At 42.4% G+C, this 17,285-nt stretch overlaps 1 protein-coding gene and 1 long non-coding RNA gene across 2 annotated transcripts in view; one reads left to right on the plus strand and one right to left on the minus strand.

The window, feature by feature from the left end:
* LOC128692025 (3 beta-hydroxysteroid dehydrogenase type 7-like) overlaps positions 1-16,985 on the minus strand; it is a 61,263-nt gene extending 44,278 nt beyond the window's left edge. Inside the window, exons 1-2 of the mRNA XM_070085097.1 lie at positions 16,555-16,985; positions 8,668-8,904 (exon numbers count right to left, since the gene is read on the minus strand). Of these exons, the coding sequence (XP_069941198.1) occupies positions 8,668-8,904; positions 16,555-16,582 (265 nt within the window). The 5' untranslated portion in view covers positions 16,583-16,985. The remainder of the gene's footprint in view (positions 1-8,667; positions 8,905-16,554) is intronic.
* LOC138852716 (uncharacterized) overlaps positions 10,502-17,285 on the plus strand; it is a 79,031-nt gene continuing 72,247 nt past the window's right edge. Inside the window, exon 1 of the long non-coding RNA XR_011392028.1 lies at positions 10,502-10,917. This is a non-coding gene — a long non-coding RNA (uncharacterized lncRNA). The remainder of the gene's footprint in view (positions 10,918-17,285) is intronic.

A 17,285-nucleotide genomic window follows, 5' to 3' on the forward strand; every position in this document is an offset into this window, starting at 1 on the left:
TCAAGTTATGCAGGAATGGACATCCACCAATTCAGCCTCCTATTTGAGAGGTGTCAGCACAATTTTAACCTCTAGAGCACAAAAAATTCTTCCCCATTCACCAACGTTTCTAATACAAAACTCAAAACCAAGATGGCGAGTCTCGTCTGTGCAGACGCAGGCTTTCCGTTTTCTATGACATAAATATTATTAAATACAGTATGGCCATCTATTTACATATAAATACTGAATTTCTGGAAAATATATACAGTATTTTCCACATATGTGATCAGGCATATGGTCATTGTCTTGAACATTATGCTTAATTGTCCACTTATTGAGGAATACAGAGACAGTATAATAACCTATGTGACATGTCAAGATACCTGGAGTTTACCTGGAGAGAGTTTCGGGGGTCAACGCCCCCGCGGCCCGGTCTGTGACCAGGCCTCCTGGTGGATCAGCGCCTGATCAACCAGGCTGTTGCTGCTGGCTGCACGCAAACCAACGTACGAGCCACAGCCCGGCTGATCAGGAACTGTCTTTAGGTGCTTGTCCAGTGCCAGCTTGAAGACTGCCAGGGGTCTGTTGGTAATCCCCCTTATGTGTGCTGGGAGGCAGTTGAACAGTCTCGGGCCCCTGACACTTATTGTATGGTCTCTTAACGTGCTAGTGACACCCCTGCTTTTCATTGGGGGGATGGTGCATCGTCTGCCAAGTCTTTTGCTTTCGTAGTGAGTGATTTTCGTGTGCAAGTTTGGTACTAGTCCCTCTAGGATTTTCCAGGTGTATATAATCATGTATCTCTCCCTCCTGCGTTCCAGGGAATACAGGTTTAGAAACCTCAAGCGCTCCCAGTAATTGAGGTGTTTTATCTCCGTTCTGCGCGCCGTGAAAGTTCTCTGTACATTTTCTAGGTCGGCAATTTCACCTGCCTTGAAAGGTGCTGTTAGAGTGCAGCAATATTCTTATTAATGAAAATAAGATACCAGATATACTAAGCAAATTTCCTAAATTTGCTTGTAACAGATATGTAAACTGTAGATATGTAGATGTAAATCCAAATGTATACCTGTTAACCCTTTTGGGGCCTAGTTCCTAGGCCTTTTGTGTATCCATATGCTCTTGTGCTACCGTCCACAGGATGGATATGGGGTGCACAATAAACTAGCCACTTTCGCTGCCTGACCACGGTAGAGTGCGGTTGTGCTCTGCACCCCTCTGCTGTTTGTAGGCGAGCGCCCTTGTCAGTTACCTGGCTGCAGTGGTGTGAAGTGGTGCTGTCACACCTCGGCTAACAACTTAGGTGCACTGTGATTGTCAAGATGGCGGTTAGTCTGAGACGAAGGATAAATACTGTAGGCATTGAGCTACTTAAAGGAACGATAATGCCCAGTTCTGTGCAAGTCTTATTGCCAAAGATCATCCGGGAGACATATGGCGTACAAGATAGTGACTTGTATGGTGTAGCATTGAACGGAGGACAACGAATTTTCGTCAAACTGCTATCAGCAACGGTTTATGAATCGTTAGTCACCAGGTTTCAGGACGTGAGTCTTAACGTCACACCAGCTGTCACTGTAAGATTGATAGATGTTTCACGGTATTATACGTGGATCAAGTTACACAACGTTCCCTTTGAGGCGGACGAGGCGGATATAAGGAAAGTTTTTGAGAAGTATGGGACAGTGCATTATGCTCAACATGGTACGTGGGCGGCAGGAGCCTATGCTGGTTTTCCAGAGGGTTCTTTCAACCTCAAAATGACTTTGAGGCACCCAATACCATCCTATGTGTATCTACAAGATTTCAGGACACAGGTAATGGTAATGTACCCAGGACAACGACGTACGTGCCGCCTATGTGGTGAGTATGATCACATAGTGGCGACCTGTGACAAGCGAAGACATGTGCCTGGACCTGTGGTGGACGTCGCAGCCCCTGCTTCAAAAGTGGCAGGTGAGGAACAAACATCGGATGGAGGGCGTGGTGTTTTGTGGAGCGAGATAGTGGATCGGGCACACAGGACTGGCGGTGAGTTGGAGTCCCGCCCCCAACTGCCTGATCAGGTGTCGTCTCCTGTGGATAAGGAGGAGCAGCAAGTACAGGAGAAGGTTCTTGAGATTGAGGAGGAATTGGTGGAGGTGTTGAAGACGTTGTCACCACCAGAGAGGGACGTTACATCTGAGCGTGGTGTCATTGGAGAATCGTCGCTTCCAGAAAGTCTGAGACATGATAATTTGGGACGTAATGGTGGTTTGGAGTAGTCCATTGAATCATTAAACCATTCTCAGGTGGAAGTGGAGGTTCATCGAGAGGTAACATCTGACCAAGACATGTGTAACATGACTGTCACGAGAAAGAGGGCGGCTACATCAGATTCTGATGACATCCTTATGCCTGCACAAAGGCCTGGGAAACAGACTGAGGTGTAGTGTGAAGGTTGTGGTGTAGGTGGTGGTAGCCATGATAGGAGGCACCGGAAGAAGGGGGGAGGGAAAGAGAGCACTCTGAAGGTGTCGAACGTAAATTCAAGCTCTGGAGTTGTAAAGAGTGATGAGAGGAAGCAGGGGTGGAAACTTTAATAGGCCTTAGGTGTATGTCTGTAAATGTTAATGGGTTATGTAGCGGTATGAAGAGAGATTGGTTTCGTAATTTTCTGAATAAATCTAGAGTGGATGTTGTGTTCCTGCAGGAGCACAATTTCAAAGAGGGTAGGGTGTTGGAGGTGGCAGGATTTCGAGTAGTTATCCTGCCATCTCCCCGTCTAAAAGGTGGTGTCAGAATTTTAATAAGGGAGACGAGCCCGTTTGTTTTGCAGAGAAGTGAGGGAGGAGGGGGAGGGAGGGTGTTGCGTGTGGATGGGTGGTGGATGGGTAAGCGTGTGTCTTTTGTGAGTGTGTATGCGCCGGCAGAAAATAACATAAAGGTAAAGAATGATTTTGTGTGTGAGGATCTTGTGTTTTTCTTAAGTGCACTGCCAGAGGTGGCGATAGTTGGTGGGGACTGGAATAGTGTAATCAGGGTGGCTGATGTGGACCCAAGAGGGGCTGGATATATGTCTGTGGCTCTTAGGGATTTATTAAGGGATGTTAGGTTATGTGATGCCTTTGGGGGGGCGGTGTGGGAGACTGAATATACGTTTGTTAAGAGTGGATATGCTGCGAGACTAGATAGAGTGTACCTTTCTCAGGGAGTGGATGTGAAATCTTTCAGTACTGTTGAGGCTACAATGTCAGGTCATAGGGCAGTGGTGGTGGAGGTTGGGTGGGGGACGCTCGCGGACATATATAGAAGTTATTGGAAATTAAATATAAGTGTGTTAGGTGATGAGGAGGGGTTGGAGGGGTTTTCAGTCCTATGGAGGGAGCTTAGTGTGGAAGAACAGGGAGTGGATGACATTGTGACATGGTGGGATAGTGTCACAAAGGAAAGGATTAGAATGTTTTATGTGAGAGAGGGAAAACGTATTAATAATTTAAAATATGGACTGGCTAACTATTTAGAGGATAGGTTAAGAGGTTGCTATGGGAGGGGGGTGGGTGGGAATAATTTTCCTATGGATGAAATAGCTGAAATAAAGGGAAGGTTGAGGGTGTTGCAAAATGAAAGGTTTCAAGCTGTAAGGATGCAGGCAGGGGTGGAGGAAGTGCTTTGGGGCGACAAGCCATCAGCGTGTGTTTTGCGGCATCAAAAGCAAAGGCAGGCGGTGACAGCTATACCATGTTTAGAGGTAACGGAGATGGTTGGGAATTATAGAGTAGGGCAGGAGATACGAACCACGAAGGGGATGTGTGCGTATGCGGAGGCTTGGTACGAGAAGTACTGGAACAGTGGGGGGGTGGGTGACGTGGCGTTGGACAAGGTGTGTACGTATGTGACGTGTAATTTAGGAAATAGTGATCGAAAGGCTTTAGGTGGGACTATTACGGCAGACGAAATAGAGAATGCGTTAAGGGGAATGAGGAAGGGGAAAGCTCCCGGTATTGATGGTCTCCCGGTAGAATTTTATTTACAACATTGGGCGTTGATAAAGGAATTTATAGTTAGGTTATTTAATCGTATGAAGGATAAGGGTAAGTTGGGGGAGAAGCAGGAAACAGCAGTTGTAGTGTTGGTCCCGAAGGTCAAGGGGCAGCCCACCCTTCGGGAGTACCGAGCCATATCACTGATGTGTGCAGACTATAAGGTGTTTGCAAAAATTTTAGGTAATAGGTTCAAATGTGTTGTGGGGAGGGTGGTGTCAAAATCTCAGTTTGGGTTGCCGGGAAGGTCGATGATTGAAGGACATGGGATACTGAGAAGTTTTGTGGAAGCTAAGGGTGGGGGTGGAGGGGCGGCTTTGTTGGATCTAGATTGGCAGGGAGCATATGATAGAGTGGAAAGGGGAGCTTTGCAGGTTATACTTAGGAGACAGGGTTTTGGGGAGGAAATAGTCGAGTGGGTAAATACGTTGTACAAGGGGGCGAAAATGAGGATACAGATTAATGGGTGTATGGGGAGGGAAATTGCAATGGGAAGAGGCCTTAGACAGGGATGCCCCATGTCCCAAATATTGTTTGCGTGTTTCCAGGACCCCTTTTATAGAATGGTTGACCGTAGCTTATGTACGCCATGTGAGGGAAGTGTGGGGGGTGGGAGGGCCTGGCCGGGGTTAATTGGATATGTTGACGACACCACTGTTCTCATTCATGAAGGGATGTCAATGGGAGTGTTGGACGAGGTGGCGCAATTATTTGGAAGTGCCACGGGTATGCAGGTAAATAGTGCGAAGTCAAGGTGCATGGGGTTGGGTTCTTGGGTGGGGGGTGTGGGGGGAGATGTAATGTTGTTAAAGAATGGGCGGTGTCTTTAAAGATTTGTGGTATTATTTATAGGGATGACATGGTTGCGGTGCGGGAGGAAAACTCGATTAGGTTATTGGAAAGGATTGTGGGGCGTCTAGGTGTTCTGAGACCCCAGCACCTAACTCTGATACAGCGAGTGATAGTCGTGAACATTTTATTGTATAGTAAGGTTTGGCATGTTGCAACTGTGTTCCCAATTACAGGGACAGCGATTGCGGGGATTCTAAGACGGGTGTACAAATTTTTGTGGGGTTCATGTTGTGATTGGTTACGGAGGGAAGTTGTAATGTTACCTGTAAGTCAGGGTGGGTTGGGGTTGATGGATTTGAGACGGAGGGCTAATTGTGTGTTTATTAAATGGGAAGTGTTGCATGAGGGTGTGAACGCGGGGCGTTTGGGAAGGATACACGACAGGCTGGGTATGTGGTATCGAGGAATGGAGTTGAGGGAATGTGAAATAGTTTTGAGGGCTGTGATGTTGGTTAGGGAACTGAGAAAGGTTCGTATAAGGGTTTTGTGTAGGTTACTTGTAGGTAGGTGCGTTGTCCCAGTTGAGGGTTTGTTCCCCATGTATGCGTGGAAGAGTATTTGGTTTAGATTTAGTAAAATGAAGTTAAACCCTCGGGCGCGTGAGGTGATGTTTCGTTTTCTGCATGGGATCCTTCCGTCTGGTGAGATATTACGAAACAGACAGGTTGTAGAGGGTGGGGGGTGTAGTATCTGTGGAGGGGATGAGACAGCGTTCCATGTAGTTTACTTTTGTGAAGGGCTAGAGGAGGTTAGGAGCTGGTTAAGTAGGTTGGTACAGAGGGTGGGGGGCCGTGGGGTGTCGGTTTTGCGTGCTTTAAGTCTAGATATGGGTGGGTTAGACGAGGGTGTCATAAGAGCTTTAGATTATATCATGGTAGATTATATATATATGTCGTGGGTGATGAGGGGGAGAGGGGATAGTGAAGAGCGAAGGAAGGTTCTTGCGGTAACGTTCTATCGTACGATGTGTCGTAACAGAGATTTGTATTCAAATTCAAATTCAAATTCAAATTCAAAGTTTATTCTCTATAAGGATTACAATGCTGAGTTTACAGAAATTTGGTTATTGTTTGGTTTACATGTAGTAAAATTGAGATTACAGAGTGTACCACTAGAACGCTTAGCATGGCTAGGCATTTCGGGCATACTTAGTTTTATTCTTAAATGTAAAATATTACAAATTATGAGGTAAGTTGGTATTATGGCTAAGTGACTAAATACTATTTTGTGAGTTTAGCAATGTGAATGCTTTTGTTTTGGCGCAGTATATAGTTTCAGTATTGGAGTATCACAGGATTCATTATTTTAAGACTGAGATTAATATTTCTGTTTATGGTCAAATGAGTGAGCGATTGTAAGTGTGAACCACCAGGTGGTATTCGTGAAGTTAGTTGACGGGGTGTATCAGGGAGATAAGATGTTTTCTAATGGTAGTTTTGAAGGTGATGAATGTGTCTGCAGTTCTAGAGTTCTCAGGTAGGGTATTCCAGATTTTAGGGCCTTTGACATACATTGAATTTTTGTAAAGGTTTAGTCGGACACGGGGAATGTCGTAGAGATGTTTGTTTCTGGTGTTATGCCTGTGGGTTCTGTCACAACTATCAAGAAAGCGTTTTAGGTCAAGGTTGATATTAGAGTTTAAGGCCCTGTAGATATAGATTGCACAGTAGTAAGTGTGGATGTACTGAACTGGGAGTAAGTTTAGATCTTTGAAGAGTGGGGGGGTGTGCTGCCAGGGATGGGAGGAGGTGGGATCAGGCTTTCTCAGAGGGGTATAGATTGCTAACGTTAGGGATTCTCGTAAATCTGTTGATTGATAATGAGTGAGTGAAGGGGTTTTCATAGGTTGGAGGGAGTCAGGGGGTCACAACGGGCTCGCCTCCCTGGTGGGGGGGGGGGTCGTGAGAGTGTTGTGAATGTGGGTTTGGAATGGTGTCCTGGTTTTCATTGAGACTTTATGGCATCCAAGTGTGGATGTAGAGCTCAAGGTCTCGTTATGTTAGATATAACACTTTTCAGAATGTAGGTATAATATAGTAGATTTTTTTATGTATAATTATGATGTGTATCAGTCTTGTATAACATGATTCTTGAGAAATAAGTTCTTTACGACATGAAGTGTGTTTTAGTTTGTATTTATGTTACGTGCTGGGTTTTTGCACGATGAGATATACTTATATCCTGTTTTGCTTTATGCATACAGTGCATCTGATTAATGTGATTTTGTGAAAATTTTTGTGTGTACGTGTGGGTGTGTGTGTGTGGATGTGGGTGTGTGGGTGTGTGGGTGTGTGGGTGTGTGTGTGTATATATATAAATATATATCCCTTTCTATTGTATTGAGCCTTTGTCATGGGTCAGACGTTATGTAATACTTTATATATGCATGATTGATTCTTTTTAAAGTTTATAATTATGGTCTGTACCCTGATACCGGTTTGGTGTCAATGCTAGGTTCTTGATGTTAAGTTTTAGTCTGTATGGTATACAGACATATCTAGACAGTTTAGTAACGTAGTCCATTTGTGTCTGAGATTTGTATATGGGTTTATTGTAACAGTATAGAGCTTCAGTTATTGTGTTCTAAGCTGTATTCTTTTTCTGTTTATTTGTATGTTGGTATATGTAAAGCTGTATTGTTAGGGATAAGTATGTAGATGTTCTAGTAAGATTATGATGTTAGGTTTTGTTTTTTTGATTAATGTGAAGGATGGGATTTAACTGATATAACTTCTTTGTATATTTCATGTTCAAGTGTATCGAACCTTTGTCAGATGTCATTTATGTGTACAATTTATATATATGCAAGGTTTTGTATATATGTCAATTCATGACCCTGTGACATGTAATTTTTTTAGCTATGTTCTTGCTGTAAGTTTTTGTTGTATGTTTGGCAGCAATACCTTGCAAGCATGTAGGTACAAGCCGTTTGTCAGTTAATTTGATTAGGTTCCATACTGTTTCTTTATTTTTATGTTAAACTGTATTGGTTTTAAATAAAAAAAAAAAATAGCCACTTCGGTGGCAAAAATCTAAATCTAATCTGGGAAGGGCTCAGTAACAGTGCTCCAAGTTTAAAAGTGTCAAGGTATATGCGCTACAAATTTATACTTTTAGCTAACTAGTCATGACCCAGCAAAAACTGTCTGGGTTGACTGTCAGCTGCATTTGATACTTAACAACAGAACCACCAGTCATTACCACCATCACAAAATAGTGATCACTACCAACATACCAAGGTAATATTTATCAACAGCAACCTCTCCATGGTAATATCTAGCATCAGTAAGCAACCGTGGTAATATCTTATCACTGGTACTAAAACGAAAATAAACTTGGGCGTATCACTACACTCAACCATCACACCCAGGGCCAGGAGCTGAGTCTCGACCTCTGCAACCACAATTAGGTGAGTATCCATCCCCTTACACATCCTTCTCACTTATTTCTCTTATCCATCCATCCATCACCTTCAACTCCGGTTATCAGCATCATAATCCCCTATTTATTTATTTATTTATTTATTTGTTTATTTAATAATTTGAACATACATACATAGGTACAAAAAATACAGATAAGAGCAGCATGCCAAAGCCATTAGTATGCATAGCATTACGGGCAGGCTTAAAATTAACTTAAGATTAACTAAACAATGATGTGATCACCATTATCATCATCCCCAGCTATCACTCACCCCTGGTCATCACCACCATCCCTGGTCCTTACTATCACGTACACAACTCATGGTAACTCTGTGCCAAACAATCAAGTGAGGGTTTAGTTACTGGACACTTCACCCTCCATCACTTGCCTGTGCAAGGTTGGTAAGGCTTCACGTCCAGGACCCGGATCTCCTTGATGCAACAGCGGTGGGAGGCCTTCGTTTTATCCTCAACCCTCGCTTCCGTCTTCATTTCAGTTTCTATTTTTGTCTCCGTTTCCGTATCGGCGGCCGCAACTTCTTGGGAGACGTCTACAGCTGCACTCATCTTCTGCGCCTCCGTCAGTAGCTCTGAGACAACATGTTGTCCCAAGAACCCGCTTCCTCCTGGAAAGGAGAAGACAGTAGGTTTGAAAAGCTCGATGAATATAAGTACAGTGAAGTCTACCCATGCTAGGCAAGTCTAATTCGTACTTAACCACACCCACAGAAAAGGGTGTCGAAGTTGATCCCATGCACCAGAAACCTTTCCTACGAAGATAGGCTAGAAAGATGTGGAACTGGGGGAAAACAGGAATAAACAAGGAGGATAAAAATTCAACTAGGACACATTTTGATTTAGAAAGGATATAAGGAAATACTTGTTTGGCAATACCGTCACTGAGGCAAGAACTCTGAGTAACTTTTGAATATAGTTAGATGGGTACATGAGTGGGTGTGGCTGAGTGTGAGTTCGACCTTTCCAGCATGGGCAAATATACCTACTGAAGTGTGTTCCTTCATTCTTGTTTTCTTATGAGTTGAAGTGGTTAGGAGTGAACTGTACCTGCCTAGCATGGACTAGAAGGCCTACAGTAGTGCTTCTTCACTGTTCTCATGACGTTACTTAAGAGTTTGTTTCACTTCTCTACAATTCTATTGCCAAACCAATACTTCTTTATATACTCTAAATCTAAATTTGTCTGACTTGAATTCAATGTTGCGAGTCCTGTCTTGGTTAGATATTATCAACATATTTATATCCACTTCATTTATTCTTCTTTTCCATTTGTATACGTCAATCTCCCCTAATTTTACATCTTTCCAGCCAGTGCAAGTTCGGTGCCCTCAGCCTATCTTCATGGGATCAACTTTGCCATCCTTCTCTGAATATTCTGTAACATATTGATGTCCATCCTGTAATGTGGAAAGCAGAACACGGCAATGCGTAAGATTATTATGGATTTTTAGCATTACTCTTCCACACTCCGGCAGTCTCCCACCGAGGTAGGGTGACCCGACGAAGAAGGAAACTATTTCAGTGTCACTCATTCAGTCACTGTCTTGCAAGAGGCACATTGATACTACAGCTCTGGTGGCCTGGTGGCTACCGCTCTCGTTTCACACGGCGAGGGTCTGGGTTCGATTCCCAGCCAGAGTAGAAACATTAGGCCTGTTTCTTTCCACCTGTTGCCTATGTTCCCCATCAGTAAAATGGGTACCTGGGTGTCAGTCGACTGGTGTGGGTCGCATCCTGGGATACTGACCTAACAAATAACAAGGGGCTTTCTATATAGTAGTATGTCATTGTTGTCAGCTAGGACTGTATGCCTTGTACATGTACTTGTAGCAAATAAAGGTATTATTATTATTACAGTTAAGATGACCTTGCAGACCGCAATATCCCACCCCTCCTTCAGTGTATATATATATATAATGTGCTCACCTAGTTGAGGTTGCAGGGGTCGAGTCCGAGCTCCTGGCCCCGCCTCTTCAGTGATCGCTACTAGGTCACTCTCCCTGAACCGTGAGCTTTATCATACCTCTGCTTATGTATGCATGTGTGTGTATGTACTACTTTTTCACACAAATCACAAAGGAGCTAAGAGCTGTTATCCTACCTCAGGTAATTTCAACGCTCACCCTTATCTATCACCCCTCCCCCAGAATGCAACCCATAACAGTCAACTAGCTCCCAGTTCACTGCTAGGCGAACAGGGACAGCAGTTGTATGGAAACAAGTCCAGCGTTTCCACCCATGCTGGAGATTGAACCACGGGTGCTCGAGGATGTGAAATGACTGTGTTTCCAACATAGCCAGTATTTATTTCTGTGGGTTTAGTCATTAAGCTTTACATATTCGACAAATTTTCCAACACTGTCAAAAGTAGTCACTGGAACAACATGTACGAATCAGTTTCACTGGTACGAACACTTCTGAGAACCATGTAAGACGAAGCCTCGGAACATATTGAGCTCACACTCTAGAAGCAGAAAGAGAAAGAGGTGTGTTTACTGTTCGTATTGGTAATGACACATGCAACTCGAATAATCAGTGCAGTAATCAGCCTTTGGGCTGTGATCCATCCATTTTAGTTCACTCAACCCCTGGAGATGACTACTGGCGACTGCCGTAGACGCGTGAGTTAGTTTTATGCTTTTCTTTGTGCTCTGTACCAGTCCCTCCTGATAAGTTGATATGTTAGCCAAGAAAAATACCCAGAATGAGAATGTAGAATGTAACTTTGGTATATCTGTGTCTAGCATTAGGAATAATATTAGTGGAGAAGTAAATCATGAAAATGATTGTTATAAGAATGCAGTTAGAAGCCACTATGATAACATGAACATGGATAAGTATGTTCATGGAGCAACTTGCAATGTGAACAGACTGACTGATGTTGTAGTGGCCAGGCTTAGGCTTGGTTACAAGTACTTCTGGCAGTTTGGGAGACAAACAGATGATGATCAAACTATGTATATGTAAATTATGTGAGCAGGCATATGGTCACTGTCTTTAACACTATGTGCTTAATTGTCCACTTATTTAGGAATACAGAGACAGTATAATAACCTATGTGACATGTCAAGATATCTTATTAATGAAAATAAGATACCAGATATACTAAGCAAATTTCTTAAATTTGCTTGTAACAGATAATTGAACTATAGATATGTAGATATAAATCCATATGTATTCCTGTTAACCCTTTAGGGCCTAGTTCCTGGGCCTTTTGTGTATCCATATGCTCTTGCGCTACCATCCACAGGATGGATATGGGGTGCACAATAAACTAGCCACTTCGGTGGCAAAATCTAATCTATACCAGTCCTGAATACGGTAATCTGTCCCCGTATCTATCCTATGGGGCTGTAGTTGCTGACCATACCCATCCAGTGGGTGGCTGTTGCTCCCCATACCCATCCAGTGGGTGGCTGTTGCTCCCCATACCCATCCAGTGGGTGGCTGTTGCTCCCCATAATCATCCTGTGGGCGGCTGTTGCTCCCCATAATCATCCTGTGGGCGGCTGTTGCTCCTTGCACCCATCCTGTGGGGGGTAGTTGGCACCAAGGTGTAGGCAGCTTTCACTCTCCATACCCTTCTCATTGACGGTTTCACTCATATTGTCAGTAGCAATTACAATCTTTCCCCATTAATATTTGTACGTTGGTAACATCTGCGATTTTTTTATGCGTTACGTAGTATTATATAGATTTTAGTTGTCTATAAGGTAATGAAAATAGGTAAAATGGTTTTTGTTTATGGAAATAATTTTTAATAAATATCTTACTGGGTACTCGTGGGAAGGAGCACAAGCTGGACTACTTGGAAAAAAACAAAGTAATTTTTGGTCAAATAAAGGAACAGATGAAAAGTGATACTTTAGAGCCGGTGACCTATAAGCGTATAGCTTTTTTTTTAGTCCCTTTAAACAGAAGTCATACCTTGCAAACTCATTATAGCTGAATGACTTCCTTTTTCAAGTTCACATTGAAGTATACAGCAATTATATCAGCATGACTAAAAAAAAAAATTTTTATCCACTTACTCCTCGACAGAAACTTCAGGATAATATTGTGGGATAATGGTACTCTTGCACGGTAGCCCGCGGCCTGGTGCCAAAAGCTCTCGCTTCAGACGATTAGTGTCTGGGTTCGATTCCTGGCAAGGGTAGAAACATTGGGAGTGTTTCCTTGTCTATGTTCACCCATCAGTAAAATGGGTACCTGGGTGTTAGTCGACTGGTGTGGGTCGCATCCTGGGACAAAAATGACCTATTTTTTTCCGAAATGCTCTGCACAACAAGCGGCTTTCTGTATAGTAATATATCATTGATGTCAGCTAGGACTGTATACTTTGCACATGTACGTGTAGAAATATATGTTATTAAGAGGGCACACAAATTAAGCAGGGGATGGTAGGCAGCGATTATGTTTTTAAAAGTTCAGAACAATTATAAGCCTGCTAATTATAAGATCACATGAAGGACCTTCAACGGGAGGGGATGAGTAGATACTTTGATCCTGGTGAAGGATTCTTGAACCAAGGAATTAAGAGCTTTCCTTCCCTTGGATTAAATCCGATTATCTGTCATTCCCCAGGTGTTGTAGTACCTGTGCGGGTTTAACACTTTCCCGTAATTATAGTCAGAAATAAGTTTATCATAGGAAACTACCTAAAGTTTCGTTGCTAATTTTCTTTTAAGGTATCTAGAGATAAAGGGGAAAAATCACGGAAGTATTTCGACGCGAAACATACACGAGATAATTAAGAGAACCCAAGCTCATCAAAGCTCAGTCAGGATACAATGACAACTTTGTGTGTTCCAGTCGCTGCTCTGAGTTGTTTTCTCAGTATCGTATAACTCTGCTCCCTCTACTTCCACGCATGCAACTGCTCTACTGTTTGTGCCTTAAATCTGCACTGTATGACCCTTATAGGTTTAACGCTTCTTTATTATAATTGTGCCATAAATCTATAAAGGCCCCCACCCCCCTCGAGAAACCTAGGAGAAAAACTGAACTCTCCTAAGAGGTCCAGGAGCAGATCAACACCTCTGAGAGCAGTAAGGGCTTTAGCTTTACATAATCAAGTCCCCTCAAGGAAGGTTCCTTGATGTTGGTGAGGGGCTCTTGATTTAGGGAATTGGATCTGTGCTCCAGTTCCCCGAATTAAGCCTGAATGCCTTCCACATCCCCCCCCCCAGGCGCTATATAATCCTCCGGGTTTAGCGCTTCCCCTTGATTATAATAATAATAATAATACATAATCAAGTCTACATGAATGGTATACAATACCGACAAGATGAAAAATTAGACACGAGTGAAACATCTGGGTATCTTCATTTGTAGAAGTTTCGCCATCCAGTGGCTTTATTAATAAAGACTGTAGAACTATATACAAAACACGAGGTAATCATTCCCCGTCTTGGAGCTGGTAAGGAGTACCGTAATCTTGAATCTGAAGCCAGTGTCTCAGATTCTTAAAGATTACGGTACTCTTCAACTCCAAGGCTGAGGGACTGATTACCTCGTCTTGTATATAGTTCTATAGTCTTCCCACTGTGTCCTTGAATTTATATTGATAAAGCCAGTGGATGGCGAAAAATTTACAAATATACCCAGATGTTGTACACATGTCTAATTTTTCATCATGTTTATCAGCCTCAAAAGGGCCAGGAGCTGTATATAACCTTAAGCCCAGAAGCTGGTACACATTATTATTATAAAGCGCTAAACCTACAAGGGTCAAACAGCGCAGCAGGACAGGGAAGGGTGTAGGGGTATTGGGTAGCAAGAGGGACAGAGATTATTATTAGGTCATGGAGTATAGCAGGACAGTGCAGGGAAGTTGGTACGTAGCCAAAATGAAGATACGAAACTAGGGTGGTTGCCATCTATTGGCTAAAATGTAAAGTAGTATTTTTGTAATATTTTTGACCTTCATGACTACATAAATAACTCATTGAAACCAGATAAAAACATGTAAACAGTTCATTACCAGTTTAACTTGTTTAGCTAATATAACTCTGCGACCCGGCTCCTGGACCCATTATCTGCCTCTGTAATCTGTAGGCTAAATTAGATTGGCTGTCTGTAAGCCGCTATCTTGAGCATAACGTGATGATAATGCGTCATTCTGGGGGGAAAGGAATGTTAAGCTTGTTGATATAACTTTCACTAATACACCTCATATGAAACTCGGGGCACCTGTTCTTTGAAAAATTTGCTAGACCTAGGATAAATTGCTAGACCTAGGATAAAGTAACAATGATTGAATAGGCTCAATATTCTATTTTTTATGGCATGTAACATAGTCAGTATCCCTTAAGTGCATATAAAGGCATTTCCTAAACAATACATGGTTTAGAATAAACGGGATGAAAGTTTTCAGCTGTATGCCATAATTCCTAAGTGGTCGTTCTACCAAGTGACAGCCATGAAGAGTAGGGGAGGGGTGGTCTTTGGGTCTAAAGCCCCTAGATAGGGCTGGGGCTTTGAAATGAGCCTAGGTAGGATAACAGTTAGCATGTAAAATTGATTCGTGTAAACCCCCCCCCCCAGGCAATTTTTTATACATATTTTTAAATTAATGGCCAATTTTCATTACACTGACCAGTGACTGCAAGAACACCATAGTTAAAGGAATCTCGTGTTGAAAATCGTTTGTTTTCAAAGAAATTTCTTTGATTATTGTCAACATCTTGTGATTTTTTACTCTCCTTCCCCAAAATGAAATCCTGGTTGCTCTACCGCCTTCCCTCCAAATTCACTGTAATGTTTTGATAAGGACCTGCCTCGCATGGGCCAGTAGGCCTTCTACAGTGTTCCTCCATTCTTATGTTCTTATGACATTCCTCAGGTCACGTGCGTCACACCTCACTCTCCGCTTATATATAATGCCTTTCTACCTCTGTATGTTAGAAGTGATCAAGGTCCCAGGACCGAAACGTTTTGTAATAAATATGTCATAGTGTTTGCTTACGTGTCTTTTTAAACCAACTTGTCGGTATTTATTACCAAGGTTTATACCAATGAAATTCACAAATTAGACCCTACTAAGCCCAATATAAATTCTAATCTTGCACAAGTTAATATACACCAGCGTTGAAAAAAAATATTCTGACGTTATCGCGCACAAACTAATATCCAAATGTCATTAAAATTGGGATTGTATAGGAGAATGTGTAGGCGCAGCACACTGATCACCAGTATGGGCCTTTCTGGTACAGACATAGCAGTGGGTTCGAATCCTTTCCGGCCATCCTTTCCACTAAGTATGACATACCAGTGTTTGATCAGTTTAATATCTTTTACACCCCATGCTCATGCCCATGGCGTGGGCGGCAGTCACTCCATGCCCATGGCGTGGGCGGCAGTCACTCCATGCCCATATCGTGGGCGGCAGCTCAAAAGATTACAGGGGCACATGGGTCCAAGTTTCGATGGCTAAATAAGTTACTGATAATAACTATTTACATTATTTATATTTGGTTACAATCGTAGAGTTATTTATGCAAACATGAATTAGGCAAAAAAAAAAAAAATACAAAAACACTACGTTATATTTTAGAAAGATGTGCTTGTAACAGAATAAGTAAGTTGATTCAGGTATACACAAATAGTTACATAGATTATCATACATAGCAGCATATGTGTACAGAACCTGGGATAACCCAATACAATCACTGACTTTTCTGGGTTATCCCAGGTTCTCTACACATATGCTGCTATGTATGATAATCTATGTAACTGTATTTCTGTATTTGTGTATACCTGAATAAACTTAAGTGGCCAGAAAATGAATTCTCAAATTATCGCACGGAAACCGCTACGCTATTGCAATTATTAACAATTGAAAATTCTCACATACATTTCTCTAAGATGACCTTCAACTTAATGCTGGTGAAGAAGGAAATATTCCACCCGTCACCACAGATACTTTCTTTTGGGAAAAACATAATACCACAAAACACTGGAAAAAATACTCAGTAACTCGTGTATATTGTATCAGACTGCAGCGTAGTATAGCCCTTGTGGCTTAGCGCTTCTTTTTGATTATAATAATAATTGTATCAGACTTAACGTAGCATAATAAATAACACATGTTTCAGTGTTCGTGACTTGTGGAAGTTGTAACTAACACCTCATTAATATAACGGAAATAGTTCATTATTGATGTAACTTATTTATCAGTATTTGCACGCACTCGAGTATTCTGATTATCACCTACAGGATGGTCAGTATATGGTTAGCAAACAAAAACATAATCTTACCCAGCACAACAACAGTCAGTTCTTCCATGTTATGAGAGACTGAAGGCTTGGATCAACTTGCAGTGGCCGCTGCGACACTAGTTCACCTTGCTGAAGTGTTTTCCTCTGTATAAATGTTGCACGACAAATTTGCTTCGGCGGATATTCTCTGGCAATGTTCAGTGGTCACGAAGCTCTGTCTATAACGATAATGAAAAACCTTGTTCTGTGCAGTGCAACCTTACTTGCAAACTACGCGACAACCTTCAACAAACTGCATTATCTAATTTGTTCAAGGAGAGGATACGGTACAACTTACTGACGCGTTAACGTGTATCTAATCGCATTATCAGATATCAAAAAGAAAAGTAGACCCTTGACGGAGCATAAGTAGCACTGTAACTGAGGAAGGAGAGTAGCACCAGCGGGAGTGTCTAGCAACACTACCATGCCAGACATTACTAGCTGCTTGTATGCTTCATCACATCAAGGGCATTAGGGCAACCTTCCCACCCAGCATCACCGCGTCACAGTAGTCAGTACGTAAGTTGGGGTCAAGCTCCAGCTCCGGGCCTCCCTCTATAAATCTTCCATTATGACACGTCCTTCATCCCTTGGCTATTGTTTATATCATGATGGGAACGCCAAACTCGTAGGGGTCATGTAGCGCCTTGAGGCATGGAAAGCAAAGTCGATCTAAGGTACTGTAGCTCTAATTCTTTGGATCAAGATCACTTCATGGGCGTTAGTAC

This window comes from Cherax quadricarinatus, chromosome 15 (genome assembly GCF_038502225.1).
Source record: "Cherax quadricarinatus isolate ZL_2023a chromosome 15, ASM3850222v1, whole genome shotgun sequence".
NCBI lineage: Eukaryota > Metazoa > Arthropoda > Malacostraca > Decapoda > Parastacidae > Cherax > Cherax quadricarinatus.